This window comes from Pseudopodoces humilis, chromosome 1, assembly GCF_049639895.1.
Source record: "Pseudopodoces humilis isolate 2021_Gansu_Grassland_sample_001 chromosome 1, ASM4963989v1, whole genome shotgun sequence".
NCBI lineage: Eukaryota > Metazoa > Chordata > Aves > Passeriformes > Paridae > Pseudopodoces > Pseudopodoces humilis.
Window position 1 is genome coordinate 12,715,549 of NC_142200.1, and position 24,860 is coordinate 12,740,408.

General features: G+C 36.8%; 1 protein-coding gene across 7 annotated transcripts in view; it reads right to left on the reverse strand.

Annotated features, from left to right (window-relative positions):
* The window catches only part of COL14A1 (collagen type XIV alpha 1 chain), a 115,646-nt gene that overhangs the window by 12,892 nt on the left and 77,894 nt on the right, over window positions 1–24,860 (reverse strand). For all 7 annotated transcript variants that reach the window (XM_088053862.1, XM_088053858.1, XM_088053853.1 and 4 more), the window contains 12 exons: window positions 23,078–23,220; window positions 22,127–22,236; window positions 20,739–20,897; window positions 16,384–16,461; window positions 16,016–16,102; window positions 11,236–11,289; window positions 10,739–10,834; window positions 9,437–9,490; window positions 8,958–9,011; window positions 3,223–3,276; window positions 2,269–2,340; window positions 191–226 (listed from right to left, as the gene is read on the reverse strand). In XM_088053862.1, coding sequence (XP_087909988.1) covers window positions 191–226; window positions 2,269–2,340; window positions 3,223–3,276; window positions 8,958–9,011; window positions 9,437–9,490; window positions 10,739–10,834; window positions 11,236–11,289; window positions 16,016–16,102; window positions 16,384–16,461; window positions 20,739–20,897; window positions 22,127–22,236; window positions 23,078–23,220 — 997 coding nt within the window. The remainder of the gene's footprint in view (window positions 1–190; window positions 227–2,268; window positions 2,341–3,222; window positions 3,277–8,957; window positions 9,012–9,436; window positions 9,491–10,738; window positions 10,835–11,235; window positions 11,290–16,015; window positions 16,103–16,383; window positions 16,462–20,738; window positions 20,898–22,126; window positions 22,237–23,077; window positions 23,221–24,860) is intronic.

Here is a 24,860-nt window from a genome sequence, read left to right on the forward strand (position 1 = left end):
TGCCACATACTTCCCACCTTCAAAACTTTAATGTAAAAGACCATGTCTGGAAAAGAGGGAAAGTTTACTTAATTGCAAAGAGAAAACTACTGTGCCTGTAAACACTGAGAAACAAATTTTCAGGGAAAGCTCTTTCTGAGACAGAAGGCCAGGCAGGGAAAAACCACAGCTAACATGAACATAGACTTACCCGTTCACCCCTTTCACCCTTAGCTCCAGGAGGACCCTATGAAAAGATTTAATATAAAATCAATTCTCCCTTTGTTCTGCTCAAAAGTTTTCACACCTAAACTTTGTCTGCCTTGCAGATTCATAGTAAAGGGAGAAAAAATAAAAAATAAACAAGCTTTCAGGAGGTCATGTGACAGTGACAAATACACTTCTGTCATTTCAGTACTCAACAAAATGTTCACGTTTGGCAGTGACATGGGAACAATGACTTTCTCAAGCGTTTGCCACGTTGAATTCACTTATACAAAATGATAGCAAGGACAGGCCAACACATGATGCATTTCGTATGGCTGAAACAGGTCTAATTTTTGCAAAATAGCAGCCCAAAACTTGCTGTACTGAGACTCTGCATCCACTATGAACAGAGCAAGCAATGGGATTAAACTGCACAGAAAATTGTTTGACATTAAGGACATGCTGTAATGATGGTGAGGAGGATGATGGATTGAAACAAGTTTTCTAAGGCAGTTACAACTTCACCAACGTCAGTTTTTGGGGTAGGCTACATATTTCTCAGGAACTCCTGAAGGAAGGAAAGGCCTGTTGGTCAGAGCCTGGTGCTAACATCAAGTTCATGGGTTGGGAAATCCACTTGAGAGCTGGACTTGATGATCCTGTGGCTCCCTTCCAACTCAGACTATGCTATGCTTCTGTGCAGGTAACCAGCTGATGGATACATGGTTAAGCACAGCTCATTCCATCCTTGGAGAAAAGAATCTCTCACAAAGACTAAAAGTTTATTTCTAAGGCCTCTATTCTATAACTCTACATTTTGGAATAGACAGCTATTGAAGCCCAGTAATTTTTCAGCCATCTGGTTTTTTCTGCACTAATAGAGTCCAACCATGCACAGCAGAACTCTTGCATGACTCACAGGAATATCTAGATTCTAGAAAATTTAATTCAGTATCTGGAACATGTGATAGGACAGGAACTGCATAGTCAACATGTTATATATTGATAGTAAAAATTCCATAGCTCATCAAATCTCCTTTGTAGATTTCATGGTTACACTTAGAAACTATGCAGAACTGGGCATTAGGTTATTATCTTTGCTTATGTTTTATCAGTCAGTTTAATTTCATTTCCACTTAACCAAATGAAAATGCTTGCATTGGTCTAAATCTCCAAACCAAACTGGATTTTGGAAAAAAAATTTATATTCTACAAGTTGAGTCAGAAATGCACACTGTCCCATTCTCATGTCTTTAAAAATTAAATAGAATGTTTCTCTAATATATAGGAAAAAGCTGAGCAAGCTTTATAATTGAACAAGTAGTCAAATGTTAAAATATGGATACATAATATTGTCTGAACTTTTACAGAGACAAAGACGTCCACTATAAATATTGTCTTTAGCATAATTTACACACTCATTTCACAGCAGTTGTATTCCTTTCTTCCAGTCAAAACATCTTGTTCTGGAGGTTTTTTTTAATAATAAAAAAAATAACATCTGAGAGACAAACTTAGAATTGGAGGTTCCTAATACTAATTTTAGATATAGAGGATGTAATTTTCCACTCAATGAAACTGAGAGTCAAATTTATAATAGCAATCTAAAAAAAGCCTAGTCATTAGTCATTTGTTCTGATGTAAACACAGAGTAACCCCAAAAGCCAGTTTTTTATTTATATATTATTTGCACAGTTTGGAAATCAGAACAGTATTTTGGAAATATTCAGGTTAATAAATACTTAAATTTCCAGAGAGTTGCTGGAAGAGCAAAGGGAAAAAAAAAAAAGAAAGTAATTACACAAAGAGAAGAAATTCACAGAGTTGTATTCTCAACTTCTGTGTTTTAGTCTTGTGTTTTGACTCTAATCCCTATATTCCAAACATTGTATGTAAGATCAACAAATATATTTAATTACAAAGAATGAACAAAGAAAGGTCAATATGATGTTTAACTTAACCACTAACTGCAAACAGATCACAAGCAATAAATATTGAGGAGTTCTGTCGAACAGTGAAGCCAAGCTCAGAAACCAAAGAATGCACAACAGCAGACAAAGAAATATAATTAGTTTTACTTACAGGAGCTCCAACATCACCTTGTGGCCCCTGACTTCCAGTAACACCTGGAACACCTGGAGCACCAGGTATGCCCTATGTGGAAAAAGAGGAAGAAAATCAACAATCAATGTCCATGATTCCTGATGAGGTGGAAGACAGACTGTTCTGTCAGTCGAAGACTGGAGATACCCAGAGAGAGGACTAAAATACAATTTTCAGGAAAAAGAGCACCAAAAGCACAGCTCTGAGAAAAGCACTTGAGAAAAATAACTTGTGTTGCTTTCTGGAACAGGCAGATATTGCTGACCCACTGGAATAAATCCTGTGATGTCCATACTGTGTTCAGGGTGGATGACTCAGAGTGCTCTTTGTAAAAAACAAAAAGATGGCTTGGAGAATACTCAGTACAACCAGCAGCTTCAGCTTCATCTAATCTTTAAATTTATTAAGAAGGCATTAACTTTGCCTAGCTGCAGTAACTGAGAAGGCTGAGACTGGTTCTGAAGGCAACATACATCCTGCATTAGTGGCTGGATGTGGCCTCTGCAGTCTTCCTTGATTACTCTGTGAGAGCACCTGTGCTCACCTCCGGCCTCTAGACCTCAAGCAAAACTCGGTGGTTCACTTCAGCTAACAGTTCTAATTGGAATTTTTGCCAAAAAATGAAGTCTTGTTTCAAATGTTAAAAGCAGCAATTCTCTCTTTACAGTGCAGTTACTTGACTGAGGACAAGCTATCAACCTATAGACAGAACAACTCTCTCCCCTTCCCATGGGAGACATTTTCTTCTTGAGCTAAGTAGGAGTGGAAAGAGATTACACTGGACAAGCAGCTCTCTGCCAACTCCATGCATCATGAGAATTCTAACTTCCCTTGGCCTTGCTCTATCCACTGTAGCATAGATAACAGTGTGACCTATAATCCCCCAAAATCCTGCTGACTTTTGCAGTAAGAAATTCCATGGGCAATACTCACCATTGGGCCAGGAGGTCCTTGTGGGCCTGTGGGTCCATCCTTGCCAGGAAAGCCCTATAAAAGATAAATACATGCAATTTCATCAGTTTTTTATATGTATTTCATGAATCTGTTCTGTTTCATCTAGAAGAATTTTTTTACTTTTGTTCTTTGGTTTTGTTTTGCTTTGTTGTTGTGTTTGGTATTTTTTCTAAATTAATACCTGTTGGTAGTGGTCTCTTAGGAAAAAATTCCTTGTTTCCTCTGTGGAGAGTTTATTTCTTAAAAGGAGCTATAATGCCACCAAGATTAAAAAAAAAAAAAAAGTCCAGCTAGTGGCACAATATTTTTGAAGAAAAAACAATAGAAAATTCTTCATACTGGCAATTTTCACCTCTGAGTGAATTTCACTCAGAACACTTCTGTAGGGAAATGAATGAGAGGTTTGCTGTCAAACCTCTCTACCACAAAGTCATGTTTCTACATCTGTTCTCACTGGGTGCAAGCATTTGCAGTCCCACTGATGAGGTGCTGAAAGATGGCAAGGGAGAGTGGCTCTTTCTGCCCAGCAGAGCTGTGCATGTGCTCCAGCTATCACTGAGGTCCTGGCTCAGGAAGCAGCAGGAACACTCATGTGGTTTACATTATGAACGTGCCTCAGAGCTTCCAGAAATGAGAGCCAAAAACTAAAGATAACTTGGAAACTGGAAAGTGAGTACATCACAGAAAAAAAGACTGACCAGATGTAGAAGAAAATACATTGTTAATGAAGTATTCTTCCAAATTAACTAATACGTGCATTTTGTATCCACATGCTATAAAGCTTGGGTTTCTGACCAGCCTTCTGATCAGGCAATTCTTTAATTATTACACAGGAGAAATATGAACAGGAGAAATATGGTTTTACCTCTGGCTCAAGACCAGTTTGAAAGGTGGTTTATGCTGGGAAGTGTTTGGTTTATTGCTGAAAAGTTTGAAAATGTTTACGGTGACACACACAGTAAAGAACGTTCCAGGCCTCAGTATCTCATGGAGCTTCAGAAGAAAAAAATTACAACTTTTTTGGTTTGCTCTTTTTTCCAAATCTTTGTTTCTGACATGGTTTTAGTAATGAATATAACATATTCTACTACTTTTATGCTCTGCATAATTTGGAAACTATTATTCCAATCTGCAATCATGTGGCATAAAAAATGGCTGGGGAATAATATTTTCTGCCATATACCTGGAAAGGTTTGTTGGCTTTTTTATAATTCTGCTGGATGGGTGTTTTGATGATAAAATAAGTAACATACTCAACTCATATTATGTTATGTTATTATGTATCTATGTATCCTTAGATAAATTTCCTTGATAAGGAAATGCCTTTCTATTCCACAGTGTAGCCAGATGAAGCTGAAGCCTTCATATTTATGTTTCACGTTTTAAAGCAAAGATGTAAAACTTTTATTTATTTTTGCTTGGTTCCAAAGCAAGATGAAAACTGATTGACCCTTTTAAGGGTTAAATTTAACTGAAAGGAGGGAAATAAAGTGCTTTCCACTGCTTTCTAGGATCCAGTGTGGATTCACACAAGCTTCTAAAGAGAAATAAAACTGTATGTCTTTCTCTCCTCCCACCCCAGGCAAAGAATAAAATTAACAGTATGATCAGAAATATGTTTTCTTGGAATATATTTCACAATTTCTTCCTTCTGAGTAGTGCTTTTACTCCTGGCTTCTCAGTAATCACCTCCTGTCTATTCTCCTAGGGTTTATTTCTCTTGGCATTGTGTCTGTATCACCCACAAAAGATCACCTCCTACTGTATTTGCTAGATGTGAAAATCACTACACATAAATCGAGTCACAAGTAAGAGTATGGCAATACATATTCTCTCATGCTGGTAAAGGACTAAAGGTATTTGTTTGTCCTGCCAGCAGCGTTTGAAGATGATGTTACTCAGACCACCTGATGGCCAGAAAGGATCTGACACTCATCCTGAACTTTTGAGCTGAGAGCAGAGATTAGTAAGTACCAGGAAATTGGCAGAAAGACTGGGAATTTTTTTCTTCTGGCTCTTTCTCCCATAATTTTTGGTGTGTGTAATGTAGAAGAAAATAGAGCACAGTGAGAATTCACAAAGTTGTATTCTGAGTACTGAAACCTTGTAGATGCTATTTAATCTCCCATATATTGAATTCTCCTCTCTGCTTAACCATCTCTAATCCAAGGGGAATGACTGAGGAATTACATAGCACAACAGCTCTTTATCACATCCAGGATAGAAATTACTCTGTACAAAGCCACTGATTCTCTCCCACGGAACTGCATGTCCAAGAGCAGGATAGGACAGATTTTGATGTGTGGCCTAGGATGTAGGTCTTAGAATCAAGGTTTATATCGTTTTGGAAAGTTAACTTAAAAGAAGACATATTTTGCTAGTGGCATGAAAAAAAATCTAGAGAAAGAGTGTATCTCTGACAAAATTTTTATAAGAGATTTTATTTGCCAAAATGCAAATGGCATGACCAGTTAAATCTTAAGTCTGCTGAAATCAGCACTGCTGCTGACCTCATTATAATCTCTTGAGCTTTCTGTAGCCTGGAATTTGTTTGGGGGATCTTGTGGAGAGGGGACTTTTCAAGTAGGACTAGGTACCAGCAAAAACTTTACTGAAGCTACTGAGCCAGGCTTGAAGATTTCCATGTAGATCCTTTTAAAACAACTCTGCAGCCTGGGACACATGACTGCCAATTCAAGATCTGTCTTTCAACATGAAATGCTTGGGACTCTTGGTGGAGAAACATGATCTGTTCTCTTTAGTAAAACTCCCCTATACTGCTAGCTGCAAATATGGGGCAGCAAGAAAGGACACCAAACAACCACAGCTACAGCCATACAATAAAAATAAAACATTTTATATTTATAAAATCTTTCCTGACACTCTGAAAGCTGATGAGAGAGGAAGGGACTGCTCCTCGTGTCGAGTCTGAGATGTAGATTTAACCAGGTTACCAGACACATATAAAATACTATCATGCATATTCAGAGTATTTGCTTTATTTTCAGATGAAAATTTCTTTTTTACTCTGATTCAACCTTCACAAAGGATTTTTGTTACATCCCATTCTTCTTCATAGGGAGGGTATGTCATTATGGAAATGAATTTTTATGAAGTCACATAACTGACATGGAAAATGTTCAATTTCTTTCTAAAACCCAAGAAAAAGCAAATAAATCAGGGGTTACAAAACAAGTTCAGAAATACAAAAAAGAAATTTTACAGATTAAGTGTTGAATTACAACATTAAAAATGGAAAATCAAACCCTTTCCTCAACTGATTTCAAAAGAAAATCCATATGAACACTACATATCAAAACAAAAAGAAAGGAAAACAAACTGTAAAAGTGAAGTGATTACAATTATCAGGAACCGAAGGGAAGAAAAATCTCCATTCCAGCACTTCATGAGTCTAGTATCACATTATACCCAGTCCAAAGTTCTCAGAGATCTCCCAATAAATATCAGCCCTATGCTTACCACCCATTAAAATTAAAATTGTGATTTAGCAACTTGCCTAAGTACTCTACAGCATAAGTACCACTGTAATTAAAATATTTAGAGATCAAAAAACACTAAAGAGGAAGGGATAACTAAGCTAAGAAAAACACAGAAAATCTCAGTCCTTGCAAAACAGTTTGGCATTTTGGTCAACAGGAGGAAACCCAACAAAAGAAACATTATACAAAAAGGCAATTTACTTCTCAGGAATTTTCCAGTTCCCCTTTGCTGCTGCAGTTATGCCCTTCAGAATTATCCCTTTTTCAAGTGCTGGCTCTTCAAAGAGACTGCGGTGAAATAATTGGTTTGGATCTTTGCCCATTAAAAGCAATTTTATGTTGTCATAACTTCACAGGAATCAAATGAGTTACAACACCCTAAAATCAGTATAGCATAATTATTTGTTGCCATAGAAATAATTACAGCTGGACAACATTGCATAAGGGTCGCACAGAAACAATACCAGGCTAACAGAACTAATTTTATGAACTCTAGGCTGTTTATCCAGCTCCTGTGATTAACAGCAGAAGAAAGAGAACACATGAACATAGCATTATTACTGTACCTACAAAAATAGGCAATTTATGTAATTGCCCTGCCTTTTTATAGACAACAGTGGGGTATTCTACAGAATAAACACCACATGATCTTTCCAGGCTGTATCAAAAGCCTCTGCTGCACTATTCTTCCTTGGCTTTTCTCTGGAATTCCATCTCTCTGCAACAACCTCTCACATCTGGGAGCACTAGACCCCTTCTGAACTGCTGGCTGGCATCAAGGCATGGCAGAGGGCATCCTCTGCTAAATATGAAGTCAGTCACAGAATAACATAAAAACACAGAGCTCTTTTCTACTTGAACTGGGGGCACCTCGATGTCCCTCATGGTCAGGAATGCAGAGGGAGGAGGCACGTGGCACCCACTTGTACAAAGTTTAGCTCCAAGTCACCTCAGCTTGTCCAGGACCAAGGCTAGACAGAACATGGCAAAAACCCAAATGTTCATCAGTGTCCAGGTCTCTATTAACCTGGAGATGAACAGGTGGCATGAAAGTTGGGCAACTTAGAGGGAAATATTCCAGTGCAGCCAAAAAAAAGACATAAAAACATGCAAAACCATAATACATCACATTTCCTACATAAAGTAGGAAAAAAAATAATTTACTTACATATTTCACAACAATTTAATTGAAAATTAGAAGGCTATTCCTCCAATTAAGTTATTCATAAGATGACAATATTGCATAAATCTTTATCTTAATAAAATGTCTTTCTTTTCTTGATTTTTAGAGAAAAAAGAAATATTTATCTATTGCCCAAATTCCACAGTAACTTCAGTGGAATTACTTCTAGACATAAGGATATGCCAATGTTTAAATTCATAATAGTGAGTTCAAATATGTGTTTCGCTACAAGGTTAGGGATTTTTTATAACAAGGTCAGAAAATCAAAGAAGTTCCAGATTTCTCTGAAGTTCAAGTTACATTAACATATCCAAAAAAAAGGATCAAGAATATGTAAATCTTTCTCAAATGAAACTGAAAAGTTATATTTCATAATGAACTTCTACTGTTGACAGAAATCTAGTACTATGCTAACAATAACTTTCCAGTGTCTGACTAATAATGAAACAGAAGTCTCCCCAAGGAGATAAAGTGGAGGACTTATAGGCTTAACTGCACAAATGAATATGAATTTTCTTTTACTGGCTCCTAGACAGACTGTATCTTCAGTTGTTTTACCAGGAGCAGAATAAAGTTGACTAAATTTTGGTAGTATTTTTCACCTTTTCCTCATGTCAACTGTTTCTGCAGGTGCTGTTATACATTCAATGTTAAATTCCCTTGTAGTTGTCTCTGTTATTCATTAATCAGCTAGAAAGCAAATTTTGATTGTTGCCTTGGATTGCATACTAATAATATACCATTTACTTTTAAACTTATAAAACAAGAGATTAATTGGCAATGCTGAACACAAGTGACATCTGTTCCTATCAAATGCATAAAGCACAGGCATCCTGCAGGGTTCCCCTTACACATCTCAACCCTCATCAGCAGACAGAAGGATGTCCACCCTCCTATGCTGATTGGCACAGATTGATGATCTCCAAAAAGTAGAGAGTATAAGTCAATTATAATAAATCAACCATGTTGGGAAACATTTCCATTACAGAATGGGAGCAAAACACATGTAAAACATACTCATTTTACCTTACCCTTTGACCTTGAGCTCCATCTCTTCCTGGTGAACCTGATGCTCCTGGGACACCCTAAGCATTATAAAAGGAGAGAAAATGAAGAGGTTAAATTAACAGAATCCAACCAAATAATCTTCGAGTGAAACTGCATGCATGTTTTGGACAAATAGAACCAAGGAGCTCAATAATGGGTGGCACCATAGAAGAGATCCAGTAAAGAAGGTATTTCTGTGAAATGAGAGTTGGGTGAACACACATCATTAAAATGCAGAGGGGTTGAATCTACAGAGACACAATTTCATCATTAAAGAAAGTAACCAGCTCTTCAGGCCCAAGAGAATCAGTCACTGCACACCAGCATACCCTGGATTCCTCCTCTTCCTAAGCCCCTGTTCAAATTCACCCCAACAACTCATTTCTCAGCAGTTTGGAGTATGTGCCCTAAACTCACAGTGATATCAATTCAACATTCAAACTTAGTATACAACAGGGAATACCTGCAGGCCAGGAAAACCAAGATCTCCCTTCTCTCCCTTTTCACCTGGTGGCCCCTGCAAATAAAGAATCACACGTAGTAAACCAAATATATGATTACTTTTCTATTTTTAATAGTTCCCTTCACCTTCTTAAAAAAAAACCCAAAAAAGTAATCAGTAAGAAAACAGACTATGTTTCTTTCTGAAAGCAAACATACAGATTCTTATTTGCAAAAATGCATATGTAGAAAGTTACAAACATAGAAAATAAAATTAACTTTAAAAGATTTCATAAGTAATTTGATAAAACTATAGCCATTTTGTTACAAAAAAAAAAAAAGGTAGCTATTTTCTTTTTCTCTTCAAAATAATTTGTTTCACTTCAGGCCACAGCAGTATCTCCAATAATGTTAAAAAAAAAGGGTTTTCTTTGGCAACTAGACATGTTTCTGTGGTACATATGCATGAAAAAATATACTTTTATAGATAATAAGCAAAATCTAACTTTTATAAAAAAATGTTTTCTCTATTAAATAACTAGTCTTATAATTAAAGTATTATTATTATTCTCTATGACAACATCACCAAGAATATACAGATTTGGTAAACTATTATATTTTACATTAGTATCAGATAAGTTGGAAAACAGATGAATTGTATTGTAATGTAGTAAATTTTGAAAAAGAAAACTAGAAGAAAAAAATATATATATTACTCCTTTTCTAGGCTTGTCTGTACCCATCTATTGGAGAGGTGTATGAAACAAGATAAGTGCTACTGGTTCATTATTCTAAAAATGTTTATTTGTGATGAAATTCTGTGACTTATTTCACAACAGCCTTGCAAACTCCAGGGCTTATCACTTCCTCTGATGATAGATTTTATTATGTAATGAATATTATTGCTTAATTTTGGCAGAGAATACGGTGTTCTTGTTTGGGTACACCTTTCAAGTCAGAACTGATCTGTGATGAGCAGTACAGCCAGAGAAAGAAAATATTAACATTTTGGTCTGGTGCCATGTCACAACCCCCACTGCAATTTATTTTCACTTGACTCCAGGCTTGGATGCTAATATCCAGGTCACATTCAACCTGCAATCAAATACTTTCAGCTGACTAAAAATTCAGATCAAAATAAAAAAACAGAAATGTTGGCATTGAACCCACATTTGCTAGAGGTCAAACCCACATCTGTGATTTCACCTCAAATACTGAAATTCAGATTCTGATCACAATACCAAAAGCTATTTCAGTCTAGTCTAAGCTATTTGCTGTTTAAAAAATCACAGAAAAAAAAGCCTATTGATTTTTTCAATCTCACTGGAAGCCCTTGAATAGAAAGTCCACTGGGTCCTTGTGGTCCTGGAGGTCCTTGTGGTCCAGGAACACCAATTTCACCTCGAGGTCCATCTGGTCCCTAAAGTAGCACAGAACATAAGTTAAACTCCTACCATATGGACAAAGGCAGCTTCTGTTTGAAGAATTAAATACCAATAGACTCGAAAAGATCTGAAATATGAGTTAACGTGATTGAGCAGTTAAGGTTCAATTTTAAAGTGTCTGGTTTCTTTATAAATACTAAATAAAAGGATGATTTATGCTGCGAAAGAAGCATTCTGAATTTCATATCTTTTATCAAGGAACAAATAGGACAATTAATTGTTTTAAAAAGAGCCACAGCAAATGCCAATGACATTTCACTATGCTTTTTCCTCAAAAACACCAGAGATAATCTAGAACTCATTTCAAGGTTTACATGCAGCAGAGATAAACCAAGAACCCGTGCATCTGTCAAATGTAGAGTGCTATAAAAAGTACCTTTGGACCTGGATCACCACGATGACCTTTGGCACCTCTGACACCTGGACCACCCTGTAAATCACAAGCATGGGACTCACTGAAAACCAAAACTCTCAAAAAGAAATGAAATCCAGAGAAGCCCAAACAGATTCTTCCTGTTCCTGAATCAGCATTCAAGAATCAGTAAATATCCTGTCGATATCCTTCCACTGAAGTAATTAAACTGGGAACATACTCAAGTGTGGCCATAGACAGGAACAGATTTAAACACAGATGTGACTACTTTTTAGAGCCAAGAATGCACACTATGTAAGAATCAAAATAACACTGAAAGCTATGAAAATGGATGGAAATGTGGTCACAGGTTTCCTTCCAGTTGCTGAAACCTCCTGCACATCTGTTCTCACCAAAGCCACATTGTTAAAGGCTGAGTTTCCAGAAAGGCCAAGGGCATTCTGGCCTGGATCAGAAACAGCATGGCCAGCAAGACCATGGCAGTGACCATTCCCCTGTACTGAGCATTGATGAGGCCACATCTCAAATCCTCTGTCCAGTTCTGGGCCCCTCACTACAAAAAGGACACTGAGGGGCTGGAGTGTGTCCAGAGAAGGGCAATGGAGCTGGGGAAGGGTCTGGAGCACAGGTCTGATGAGGAGCAGCTGAGGGAGCTGGGGCTGCTTGGCCTGGAGAAAAGGAGGCTCAGGGGAGACCTTCTCAATCTCTACAACTCCCTGAAAGGAGGCTGTAGCCAGGTGGGGGTCAGGCTCTTCTCCCAGGTAACAAGGGACTGGATGAGAGAAATTGGACTCAAGTTGAACTGTGGGAGATTCAGATTGGATATTATGAATAATTTCTTCACAGAAAAGGTTTTCAAGATTTAGAACAGGCTGCCCAGGGACATGGTGGAGTCACCATCCTCAGAGGTGTTTAAAAAACATGTAGATGTGGCACTTGGGGACATGGTTTAGTGACAGATTTGGCAGTGCTGGGTTAATGGCTGGATTCAATCATCTTGAAGGTCTTTTCCAACATAAACAGTTCTATAATTCTGTGATTCTAATGACTTAGGAATAGTTTTCAGCAAGTACAACCCCAGAGTCTGCTAGACCTACACCATGGTTTAATTTGGAGCTATTCTTAGGTAAAATGCTCTTTTGGACATTTTTCTCTTTTTTGCTTTCTTCAGCAATGCCTACATCTGCTCATCATTTATTAACCAACTTTTGCCTTTTTTATTAGTATCATCTGAGACACTGGAGTACCATATATTCATGGATGGCTGCCATGAATGTGTTTTGCAACATCTACATGTGCTTTCTGTTCTAGGACAGCATAAATTTTTTTCCGTATCAATTTCCCTCTTCCCCCACCTGAGTATATTGCCTAATCTCTTGGAATGTGAGCTTTAAAGGTATTCCATCTATCATTGTACTCAGAAAGGACCTTGTACAACTAGACACCACAACTGACTAGAACTCTTTAGTGGCTACAATAAGTACTAACAAAAATAACAGCAGTTAAATTAAAGCTATAAGAATAGAAAATGTGCTTATATGCATCGTCTATGAGACTTTAAATAGCAGAAAGGACAGAAATGTCTGGAAATCCCAGAGCACTGTTGCTCTTCAATGAATGTATCGTGACATGGTCTTCACATGTGTGGTCACAGAACAATTTTCCACTACCTCTCCCAGCTCCCTCAGGCTTCTTTTTTCCATCCCACATCTCTATGGCCACAACTCACTCCACCATGGCCAGTTCTGACCCTAAAATCTCATCCCATGTTCTCTGTGGAACCAAATTCCAATTGCCAGTTGCAAAATTCCAGATCCTCATACTTCTGCATTCCAATATGCTCTCCCTTCTCCTTCCTCTGCCTACCTACAAACTCTGAGATTAAAAATTCCTCAGCACAATAACTGCAACTTTTTAACATTAAAAACAAAAATCACAGTTTTCTCCTTTTTGTTCTCATAAATGGACTGCATTTTTACTATGAATATATACTTAAGAATAGCCTGATGCTGAGCCATTGAATCATATGCTTTCAGATTCATGCTGAAGTTGGTACACTTGTCCATGTTTAGAACCCAGTAACCTTGCTTGGTAAAAGCACAATTTCCAGAAGAGCATTTATTTAAGATACCAGAAGAGGCCCCTTATATTTCTCATAAACTTGTTTTGGTGGTTATTCCCCAGCACTGCTAAGCCTGTGTGATAAATTTCAATTTTATTTTTTTTTGTGCTTCTTCTTTTTCTGGACAGAAATTCATGTTATGCCTTCTTCCCTTATTTTGAATAACTTCTTAGTAGCCAGTGCTTTTCCCCAGAAACGGGTCTTAATCTACTGTTATCAAGACACCTTCTCATTTCTTTTTAGTAGTCAAAACCTGCACTGAAAGCTTTTTATTTTTTTTGCAATTAAACTTCTTCAATCCTTTAATATTTTTGTCTCCTTCACCTTCTTCAGTTCTGCAGCATTCTTTTCAAATGCAGGCATTAGTTTTCTGTGATATCTCAGTTTTACTTTGTGTGGGGAACTTCACACAGCAAGATCAAATTCTGTCAAAAACAAAGCCATGGAAATAGTATCCCATGATGAAAATTACCAGATAATCTTAACTCAAAACAACAATTTGTCTTACCCGAAGTGATGCATTGTCTAAAAGGATAAAAATTCTTTCTGGAGTTACTATCCCAAACAAATGGAAGCATTTTATTTGAAGTGTTTTTAGCCTAATGTCTAAAACTGGTTACATGGTGGGATCCTGATCTCTTAAACAGATGAATCCTTGGCTTGGAGAAAAGTCACATGACATTTTAATGACTTGGAGTGCTCCAGTCCAGACATAGCACATGTGACTTTCTGACTTTTGGTTGGCACAGAGATGAACATTAACTTTACTCTTTTGCTCTGCTTTTCTGTAGGCCTGAACTTCTTTTTTTTTTTTTTTTTTTTTTTCCTCAGAGCTCTGCCATCTAATTGTCTGGCAAAAAAGCATCACTTATAGGCTGAGTTCTAGAATCACATATTTCCCTGCCTTGGCAGTGACTTTTCTGCTTGATTTTAAGCTTCCTCTTGCCTGGCACTATGCTATTCAAAACATGGCTAATCCTAAATGTAATATATAGAAGTACACTAGTTTACTGCTGGGTTAAGCCTTAGCAATTCCTGACCATATATCTTTTGAACTATAATAATACACGTTCTTCTAGCCAAATAATATTTAAACATTTTTCATTTTACTGTGAAATGTGGTCAAACTACTCAATTTAAGTGACCTTTTTATGTGAATTATCTCATTGCCTTTTTTGCAAAACACAAACTGGATGCTAAAATGTGGGAATTAAAACTTTTATCCATACTTGTTTAATAACCTACATTCAAATAGGAGAACAGAATAATTTCTCTTTGTTCAAGATGCATGTCTTAAGTGACTTTCCTCTTGAATTTCTTTCCAGGCTTTTTTAGCAGAGCTTGAAGAACAGATCTTGAAGAAAGCCTGACCTCTGAGTTGTCAGGAGGATCAATGTCTGCTAGGACATACTATGTGAAGGCATTATGTCCAAGTCAATTTTGTTGTTAAACGTGCATCTCATGTAATTTGTGTACTTTAACACCAAAACAATTTTCCTTTACTTTCTTCCCTGGCTCTTTCATTTAAAAACATGCCCTTGGAGCATCCAGCTCCATCATACACAGTATGAGCAGAGAAATACACAGCTCAAATTTTCACAAGAGAGCCTCATCTCAAACTCACTCTGGCAGGCAGCACTAAGATAATAATCATATTGTTTGTCTAGTTGTAACAGAAAAACACCATGACCATTCAACAAATACGCCAGTCAGGATTCTTGTCAAACCAAACCAATAATGGACAATCTCAGAGACTTTCTAAATTGAAAAAATCAGCCTTGGGATGAGAGATTGAGTTCTCAAACTTTAGTGGGCCTGTATCTCCATTGTCTGGTCTGAGTTTCCACAAGCCAGTAAAGAGAAAGATTTATTCCATCTAAGATACTGCACTGACATAGAGGCAAAGACTCTTCTACAAGAGACTATCTACTTCTCCTGGTTACACGAGGGACTTGGACACACACTTAACATCTACACAGCAAACTCTTCATGAGTGCATCAAAATGACACTAAGCATACTTAAAATTGCAACAGTGTACACTTCACCATTCACTGGAAAATTTGAAAAAAAAAAATTAAATTCAACTTTCCATAAAGGACGAATTCATTATTTCTTCCCTTCATGGCTCTTCCATACCTCTCTGCCTCCAAGAACTCTCAGAAGAACCTGCACTTCCAGGCCTACTTTCCAATAAGTATTGTACTTAGGTAGGGCTTTTAAAACAGTAAAGTCTTCTTTCATCATATACTACGCAAGTGGCATTGTCATGTTCCATATTTTTAATTGATAAGAATTCTGTAAACTGAGCATTTCAGAAACCTAAACTCCAAGCTACATTTAATACACATCTGCTAGAGTAGACAGAGAGCAGGTGATTAAAAATTTGGAAATGAATGGCACTACCTATGACATACCTAATGCTACAGACAGGTAAAAGGGTTCCAGGTTTAAAGAATACCCCAACTGCTTCAGCATAATACTTCTTTACATAATTTATTGCATCTTCAATATAGACCGAATATAATTTTATCTCTTTACCAACACTTAAAAGTGTAATTTAACTTTATTAGTTATACAGTGGCAGTATATTCAAGTTGTGAAATAAAGGTGTCCAGTGGACTATTTTCTACAGTGCACTACAAAGCTGAATAAAACCTTACCGGTGGTCCAGGAGGTCCAAGGGGACCTTTATTGGCTTCTGAACAGGAACAAGCATGAGGAAGGGCGGGGCAATTTTCCTCATCTCTCTATGAAAAGGTTAAGATAGGAGAAGAATGATGTCCAGAACTTCAAATGCTAGGTATTTTATCAATCTAAGACACAGTATTTAGTACAGTCTAAAATACAGTACTCAAAAGCAACTCCTTGATTTAGAAAAACACATCTTACTGACTTTCAATAGGACAAGTGATCCAAGCAGAGATGGGCTTTTTGAAAACAGTTAGTCATCCATTCCCAATAAAACATTTGTCTCAAAGAAGTAGAAAATAAAAGGTAAATTCTACAGCTATTGAAAGAGGTTTCTTACCAAGCCAGGAATTTCACAGCATTTGTCTCGATTGGCCCATGAGGTAGCACAAATGATGTCAAACATCTGTAACTGCAGCTGTTTCAAAACAAGGGTGATTTACAATATGACTGTTAGATATAAGATCAGTGCAAAATGGAGCCATCAGCAAGCAAACCCAACTTGATTCAAGCACTCAGATTAGACAAAGGCTTTTGACTTCTAGCAGCAAGCCACAAATACCACACTTAAATGGTAAATACACTGCTTTTACCAAATGTGTGTCTGACCAACTCATCTGAACTATCAGACATTATATTAATTAAGCAAAGCTGATCAAGGTTAAATGCTACAGGCATTTGTTGAATTTTCCCCCACTCCTTGCTCAAATTCCTTATTTTGCCCAGTGGTGTCTTCCAATATATTTTTATAGCAAAAAAGACATCTAGAGTCAGGCAAAAGAAAGTTTAGTTTCTCTGAATAATTCCTCTTAACCCCTCTGGTCTGCTGTTCAGATTTTATCTGGGACAACGTCTTCTGTAGACTATTACTTACACTGGAGCCGAGCCACAAATAATATTTCTCATTTTTTCCAGTTTAATTTTACTTTAGAATATGCCCTCTCTTAACCATATTATCCCCAGGCAATGATAGCTTAAGAATGGGGAAAAGGTTGCTCACCACGTGACAACATTGGGCAGAAAATTCCCATCACAGGTCTGGGAACATGGTTTGGACAAGAATTTAATCTGCAAGAACACACATTTGCTAAAAATAGTGGCTGCTAGACACTCAGAAACAATATACTAAATAGGACTCAATGGTAAAACCAATTATCTCCTTTACAGCCCTGACTGAACAAAGGAGTCTAGAGAGATGAAGCTTTCTTCTGTTACTATTTCTATTCTTTTTCCATGCCTTGTTTATGTGCATACTGAGTAGAGAATGGTATGGAACAGAACATCCCATTAAATTAACCCCACATGTTCAAAAATTTGAGGAGCTGCTAGAGATAGAACTCTGGGTTTGTTCCCATTCTTTTCAGTGGCATTATTTTAAGATCAGAACAGAGGAATGAATTTTAAAATTTTCTTATAACTGCATTGCTTCTAAATCTGTTAAAATGAACTACATATGTGCACCTTTGGTTTTGCCTCTTATTTTTTGTATAAAAGTCAAATATTATATTTTAAATAAAGGCATCCTTTCATATAAATAGACATTCTCCTCACCTGCCAGCAGATCAGCTGGTTTGTAGATTTGCTGTATTACAGATGCAGACACAATGAGCTGCCACCGTGCTGAAGGGCTCAGACGGCTGAAGTGCAGCATGAAGGCAGCATTTGGACTTTGGCTCCACAGAGACCCCCTGAGTGCAGCAAGTCTGTCCATGTCTGTGTCCAATGGAAGCTGGCTCCACGTGGAGCCTCTTAGGTGCCTCCCTCCTTGCTACACATCCCTAAGCTCCTGACTCCAGGATGCCTCACTGGCTTGGGTGCAGCAGCAGATGAAAGTGCAGGCACGCACTGCTCTGGGACACAGAATATCTGAGCTTTTGCATGATACTGCCTTAAGCAAATCAGACTTCCCAGAAATGGGGTGCAGCAACACCAGGGCTGGTTCTGTAGAGAGCACCCTAGGTTCAGAAGTTAAATTGTATTGCCATTTTTTTCCATAACCCAATCTCTCCCAAGCTATTCTGTTATCCTGAACAATGGATAACAGCAGTGGCAAATTTTATACACAGGCATGTACATGCATTCATTTTGTCTGGACTAGGCAATCTGGACATCCATAGAGATAAAGTATGTTGATGTAAACTAAAGAGCAAACAGACGTTTTCTGAAATGCTGTATTCACCAACCAAATGTTGCATGACTCAGTATTCTTTTTTAAAAACATTACGTGGGTTGTTCTGACTCAAGCTAAAACCCAAAACAAAGCTTTCTTTGCTACTGTTAAATGTTTATTCACAAGTATCTACATTCATAGTGATTTTGCTTTCTAAATATCCAGCCCTGCAAGCAGAATCAGTAAGGTGGAAAAGTCCTCATCTAAGCAGGCTACAGCTCTGCAAATGTTTCTCAATAGATCACGTTAGACAATACTATTAACAGGACATATACATGTAGGCAAACAAATTAAAATCCAAAGAGGAGGAAACATTAATAGAGAAGATCTTTGAATTATAGATAATGTTTTAAAGTTGGACTTTTCATTAAATCCCACTGAAGAGATAGAAAACTGTAGTGGTTTAGATTCGCCAATTTGAGTTTCCTGGGTTTGTGGTTTTTAAAATGTGGAATTCACAGAGGTGAATCTGATTTCTAAATGGCGCAAAATGTTGTCGGTTCTCAGAACTGGCCAAATATTGGCCTTTCCCAGGCACAGAGGAAGCTCCCAGCAGCTTCTCTCAAAGAAATCACTTCCATGGGTGTTTTTGTTTTACTTCTTCCCCAAATGTCAGTCAGTGTGAAACCACCACAAAAACATTACTTGCTGCATGTCCCAGTCAGGTTTCATTGCTCTTGCTATAATCTAATCCTGAGATGACTCATTCAGGCATCTTAAAAGGGTCAGGCACCTTGAGCCTAGTCCCCTTTCTGTTCTATGTATATAGATATGTATCTACCTACCTACCTACCTACCTACCTACCTATCTGTCTAGCTATATCTGCCTGCTCATTTTAACATTTCACAATACATTGATGGGAAAAAAAAAAAACTCTGGTAGAATTATATTCCCTCAAAATTAAAATGTCTGGCAAAACTCAAATGACTGCTCTGTATTGATTTATTTTAAAAATACACTAAAAATATTCCAAGAATGTTAAACCGTTGCATGTGAATACAATTGGAACAAAACACCCACAATTTTGTTCCAAAGTAACTGCTTTCTTTTATTTTATATAATAAGCATCTCTAAAATAAGAGATCTGCTAATCTAGTAGCTGTTCTGAGAACCTCTATCCTGCCTCCTAGTAGATTCCTTCAATGTCCTCCAAATTTTGGAGTAAGAAACCAAGTCATTGATCTCTTAAATGTGACTATTCAAAAAAGTACTTTTCAATATAAATAAATTGGGCAGAATGGAGACTTCAGAGGATGGCATTTGGGTGCTTTCTTGATTTGTGTCTAATTTGTTATATATGGTAATACTAGAAGACAACTTAACCCTACTAAAGTATTTTCATCTTCATCTACACATTTCTGATCTTATGTCAGCTTTACAGTTCATCTGAATAAAATCAAATTTTTCAGTGAGTGGGCACTCTGTTTTTTTTTTTTTTATAGATTCCTAGGTTCTAACAAAAGACACATTTCTTTTCACTTCTTTACAAAGGCTTCTCTAATTCCAAGATTTCCTAAGTCTGTCTTTTTCTGCTTCTATTGGAATGTGACTACAAAGGTTTCTCTGTGTAATTGTCTTTCCAGGCTTCATATAATTATTATCCATCAACTTGAGTCCTAAAAGCTCTTTCTTTCTGTACAGAGACATATTCTGAGGGCTTATTTTTTTACGAAACAAGAGTATTTTCATATATTAACAAGTAAATACATATTTGAAACCTCATTCCTATTCAAGTCAATCCTTGGTTCAAGGTTCACATTCTCTGCTGAACTCATTCTAGGGTCAAGAAAGTTCAAGGAAAATTAGCAAACACTACTACGCACCAAAAAGTCAAAATTCCCCCAAACAAAAAAAATGGAAAGAGTCTCATTGGTTGTCATGCAGAAAGAATAATCAATTGCTGCTTCTAGGAGAATAATTTCAGAGGAATGAATGAGCACTTAAATTGGGGGAGGGGGAGATCTTTCACATATAAAATGTCTTATATTATAAAAGAGCTAGGTATACCAAGATGGGAGCTTTTGGGGACAGTCTGTGCCAAACCAGTTCGATTTTTTAGTGAACAGACAGTGTATTAAGGGGCAAACAAAGAATCAAAGGGAATAACAGACATTGGGAATTACAAAAAATTTAAAAACCCAAAGTCTAAATAATTCCAGGCAAAGGAGTTATAGATTGTATTACTCTATATAATTACATTTGGAACACAAGTCATATCTGAATGTGCCAACTGTGTTTACCTATGTTTTCGAGAATAATGTTTCAACAATAATGATCTTATTACTTCATTTATTAAAATAATAAAAAATAGATTGTGCCCATGTTGACAATTACTGCAGGCTTTTGCAGAATTTCTGAAATGTTATTTTCTATTTAATGCTATTTTCTATTTTCTATTTAGGGATTTTACTATTTAAAATATGAATTTGCTTGGCTTCAAGTTGAAACTAACTGCAAAGTTCCCAAACAGTTGATTTTTTAGGATATTTTAAACATTAGAAAGAGTTGTTACTATTCCACTCACCGGTGCAGAGTTGTCTCTTGGTCCCCTGGATCTCACCATCCTCCCCAGCACCTCTATGCCATCAGAACTGATGTTCCCTGCTGCATTAATGGTCTTCTCACCCACTTCCTTGCAGTCAATAATTATCTTGGCCGTGGTCTTGCTGATAACAACATGTAACTAAGCAAAAGAGAAGATGCTGTAACACACAAAACAGCATATGGGATATATCTGTCCTTTCCCAGGGAAAAGGGGGCAGTTTTTGAAATGAGCTCATAATTCCAGGTTTGCTAATAAAACTCAAAGAACACTCCAAAACAAATAACCTAGATGACCTCTAGAGGTCCCTTCCAACCTCAATTATTCTATGATTGTAATCTGTTTAATGAATTTAGTTTATTTTTCTACTTCTGGAACATCTGCAAAGAAATTGGCAACTAACATAATTTATTCAATAGGTAAATAATTTGTCCCAACAGAAGGTCCACACAATGTTCCTATACCACTCAGATCCCACAGAACCCTTGATTTATGTGGTCATTCCTTGTATAAAGTATTGGATTTCACCATTACAGCCAGCCAAAGCAAAAGCCAAAACTAAGCAGTAAAATTTAGTTTGTAAATTATACATTGACAGCAAAAGCTGTCATACTGAAGTTTTTACACTGAAAAAATCAAATCACATCAAATGCAGTACAGAAAGCAGAGCATAACAACTAAATTCTTTCCTTCTGCCTTGATCACACTCTGTTGTCCCTGGCTGATGCAGCAGAGACACTCCCAGTAGGGAGGACTAGCTGTAACTCTCCTGCCACGAGCAAACTCTCAAGGTTTTTGTTTGCTTGTTTTGTTTAGGAAAGATCCAAACATCAGGAAAAAAACCTCTTTAACAAAAGTATCCCCCCTCAACAAAAGCTCTGCTACAGCCCCAGAACTGCTTCTGGTTTCAGAAAGAATGTTACAGGTTCTCAAGTAGCAAAAGAAAGTTCAATGTGTCATAGCTCTTAAAATATATTTTTAAATTACAGCTGATGAAAAAAGGAACTTTTTTTCTGAATTTTTTTTTTATTTTGAGTGACACTGCAATTCTTAAAGAAATGTAAGACCTTAAAAAGAAAAACTGATTTATTTCTAAATTACTTTTCAAGACACGTATTTTTAAATGAACTCTAAAACACAGGCAAAAAGTATGAGATGAAAATTGAACACATCAGCTTCATGACAGAAACTATGATTTGTTTAATGTTAATCTAATACTGCAAAGAGACTTATGACACTAAGGTAGTAAGGTAGGTGCTGCAAAATACACTTTTTTGGCAGTAACTGACCTAATGAAACATGATTTTGAAACATGAAAAACTCATAGGCTTTTATTCAGAGTGCTTTTTTTCCCTATTGTCATTACTAACCTTATGGAAACTCCCATAAAAAATCTTCCTTATTTCAGGACCTTCAAAAGTTACAGTTTGAAAATCTCCTTTGTAGTCATAGTTAAAGAAAGTCAAAGTTTTTCCACCATCTGTGTGAGATCAAAATTAAGTGCTCTGTATTAAAAAGTCCTGATACAATAGTTGAAAGAGTAGATTTTCATTTAACAAAGCAGACCAAAGATGACAGCTCAAATGTTAGCAAAACATATTAATTAGCAACAAACTGGCCTGGAACTAACAACATGTATCAAAGAAACGCTCTTTCTTGGTTTGACAGGAAGGATGGACCAGCAGTTCTGAGTCTACCTCACCCATGTCTACCTGATTTTATCTCCCATTAGCTCTCTGTGGGAGGTGGATAAGAAAAATTCTTCCTCAAGCCATCTAAATGCCTAATCCCACCTATTTCAAGGTGACAAACTGGCAGCTATGAAGAACTGGAATCACAGTAGCTTCATCTTCTCAACAGTAAAACCTTGTAAATTATAATCTCCATTTCAAAATTGTGAAAGTAAAACCAAGCAGAAATGAGGAGCTATCAAGAGTTCATTTCTGTAGTTCTAACTCTGCTTTTTGTCAGACTGCATTTCCTCTACATATGCTCCCAGTACCACTGGCTTATATCAGGACAGATTCAATCAGAATCAGATCCAAAGTACTGGGAATTTTAAAAGCAGATGAATACCTCACATCAAACTCAGTCTATCAGAGACCCTTGGAATCCAGTTTAAAGCAGCTAACTCAAAATTTGACTCTAACTCCAAATTAAATTCAGTTAAATCAAATCTAAAAACCATGCATTAGAGATTAACCCCTGCCAGATTCAGGTGGCTGTTCTGGTAGCAGATTGAAACATTGGCAATAATAAAACTAGACATAGAATTTATCATTTGTACAGTTAAAATCACTGATCAAACACAGAACACATACTATCTAAAATAACTCCAACGAGAGGTTCATATGCTTCATTTAAAATCTCCCAGAGAGCAAATGGCTCCTGTGGTGTGTCCGGGAGTATCCGGAAGAGAAAGGTGATGGTGTAATCAGAAGGGAGACCTTCAGGATGCAAATACCTGTAAGAGAAATAATGCCTTTGAAACTGACACAACATTAAATCTGGTGATTTACTCATCAGAATTTCACCTGGCATGCTTTTCATTACTCTGTATATTTCATTATAAATCAAGACTGAGAAGTGACATAAGTGTCTATAAAATCTACTCAACTTGATAATTCTAAAAGAATGCTTATGAAGAAAGTAGAAGTTATTGTTTCCCTTGAAATTTACAAAATTGACCTTAAAATTTAACACTTTTTTAATTTGAAGATCAAATCAGAAGTCAGCTGGAAGTAAAGCTGAAATTAATTATATTTAAAGTTTTTAACCAACAATGGCCATTCTCAAGATCTTTGAAACTGTCTGATTTAGGAGACAATGGAAATGGAAATTGCTTGGAAGACCAGTCTCAATAGACATGTCCTTTGTCATTAAACCATTATAAATGGATTAAAATTAGGAGTGACAGACTATTATAGGAAGCTTTATAAAATACAGAGAATGGAGTTTATACATTTCAAAGCCAATAAGAAAAAAGTGAAGTCAGAACAGGTCACATGCTGAAATACAATCTGGTTTCCTAGAATTTATGCAGAAGAGAGAGGAAGTTTATGATAAAATAAGTACTTTATTTTATGTCATTGCCAAAAATTCCTTATTTCTTACTTCCAGTTTAATCTGACCTTTTGTTGTCAAATCCCAAAGTGAAATATTTGGACAAGTGTCTGAGACAACTGAATGTATGTTAAATGTTAATCAGTCTGATTCCTTAAAACCATAGTAAGGGGATCTGAAAGAAGTCTCAAGAGTTATTCGAACAATTTATTTTGCCCAAATATGACCCATATTTTCTTAAGTGTTTCTGGCACATAGAAGATGTATAGATATGAATCATGCTGAAAAGAGAGTTAACATGATATACCATCAGTATATTCTGCAGAGTGTCAGCAGATGATCAAATGTGATGTTACACTGCCCATTTCCCATAGAGAAAGACAGGGAACTCCATAGGTAAAAGAAAAAAGAATTACAGTGTGACCATTGTACAAGAATGAAAGTCAATTCAATAAGCAGGGTGGGTTAAACACAAGGTTTGGGGATACAGAGTTCAAAAAGGAGAGTAAAATTAATGGTATTCAATGCACAGATGAAGTGACAAAGCCAAGTGGTATTTTTCAGACATACCTGTGGATCATCAAGAGAAAGGTGTTCTCTGAATCATGAAAAGGAGTGAAAGCCTAATGAAGAAGTAAGATTGGGGTGGCAGCTAAAGAACAGCATATAAAGGCAGCAGATCAAATTAGAAAGAAGCAGAAAGGGAAAAAAAGTGTGACATGTTAATCCCTCGACATCTCAGCCCATCTAGGCCCAGGAGGAAACAAAACAAAGAGAATGTTAAACAGCACCAAGAAGCACAGCTCTAACTGGGACACAACAGGATAATCACACACTCTGATGGTATCTAATATAAACCTTCATTTTTCCACTGTTTTTCTTTCTTATTAATCTTAGTTAAAGAATACTTTTCATTACACCTTCCCATGTGTAATCCATCAGAGCCATTGCTTCTCTCTGGTGCCACTTAATATGAAACAGGGGTCTGCACTAAGAGGAACCCAGAACAACATATACATTGTTCATACACAAAACAGGGTT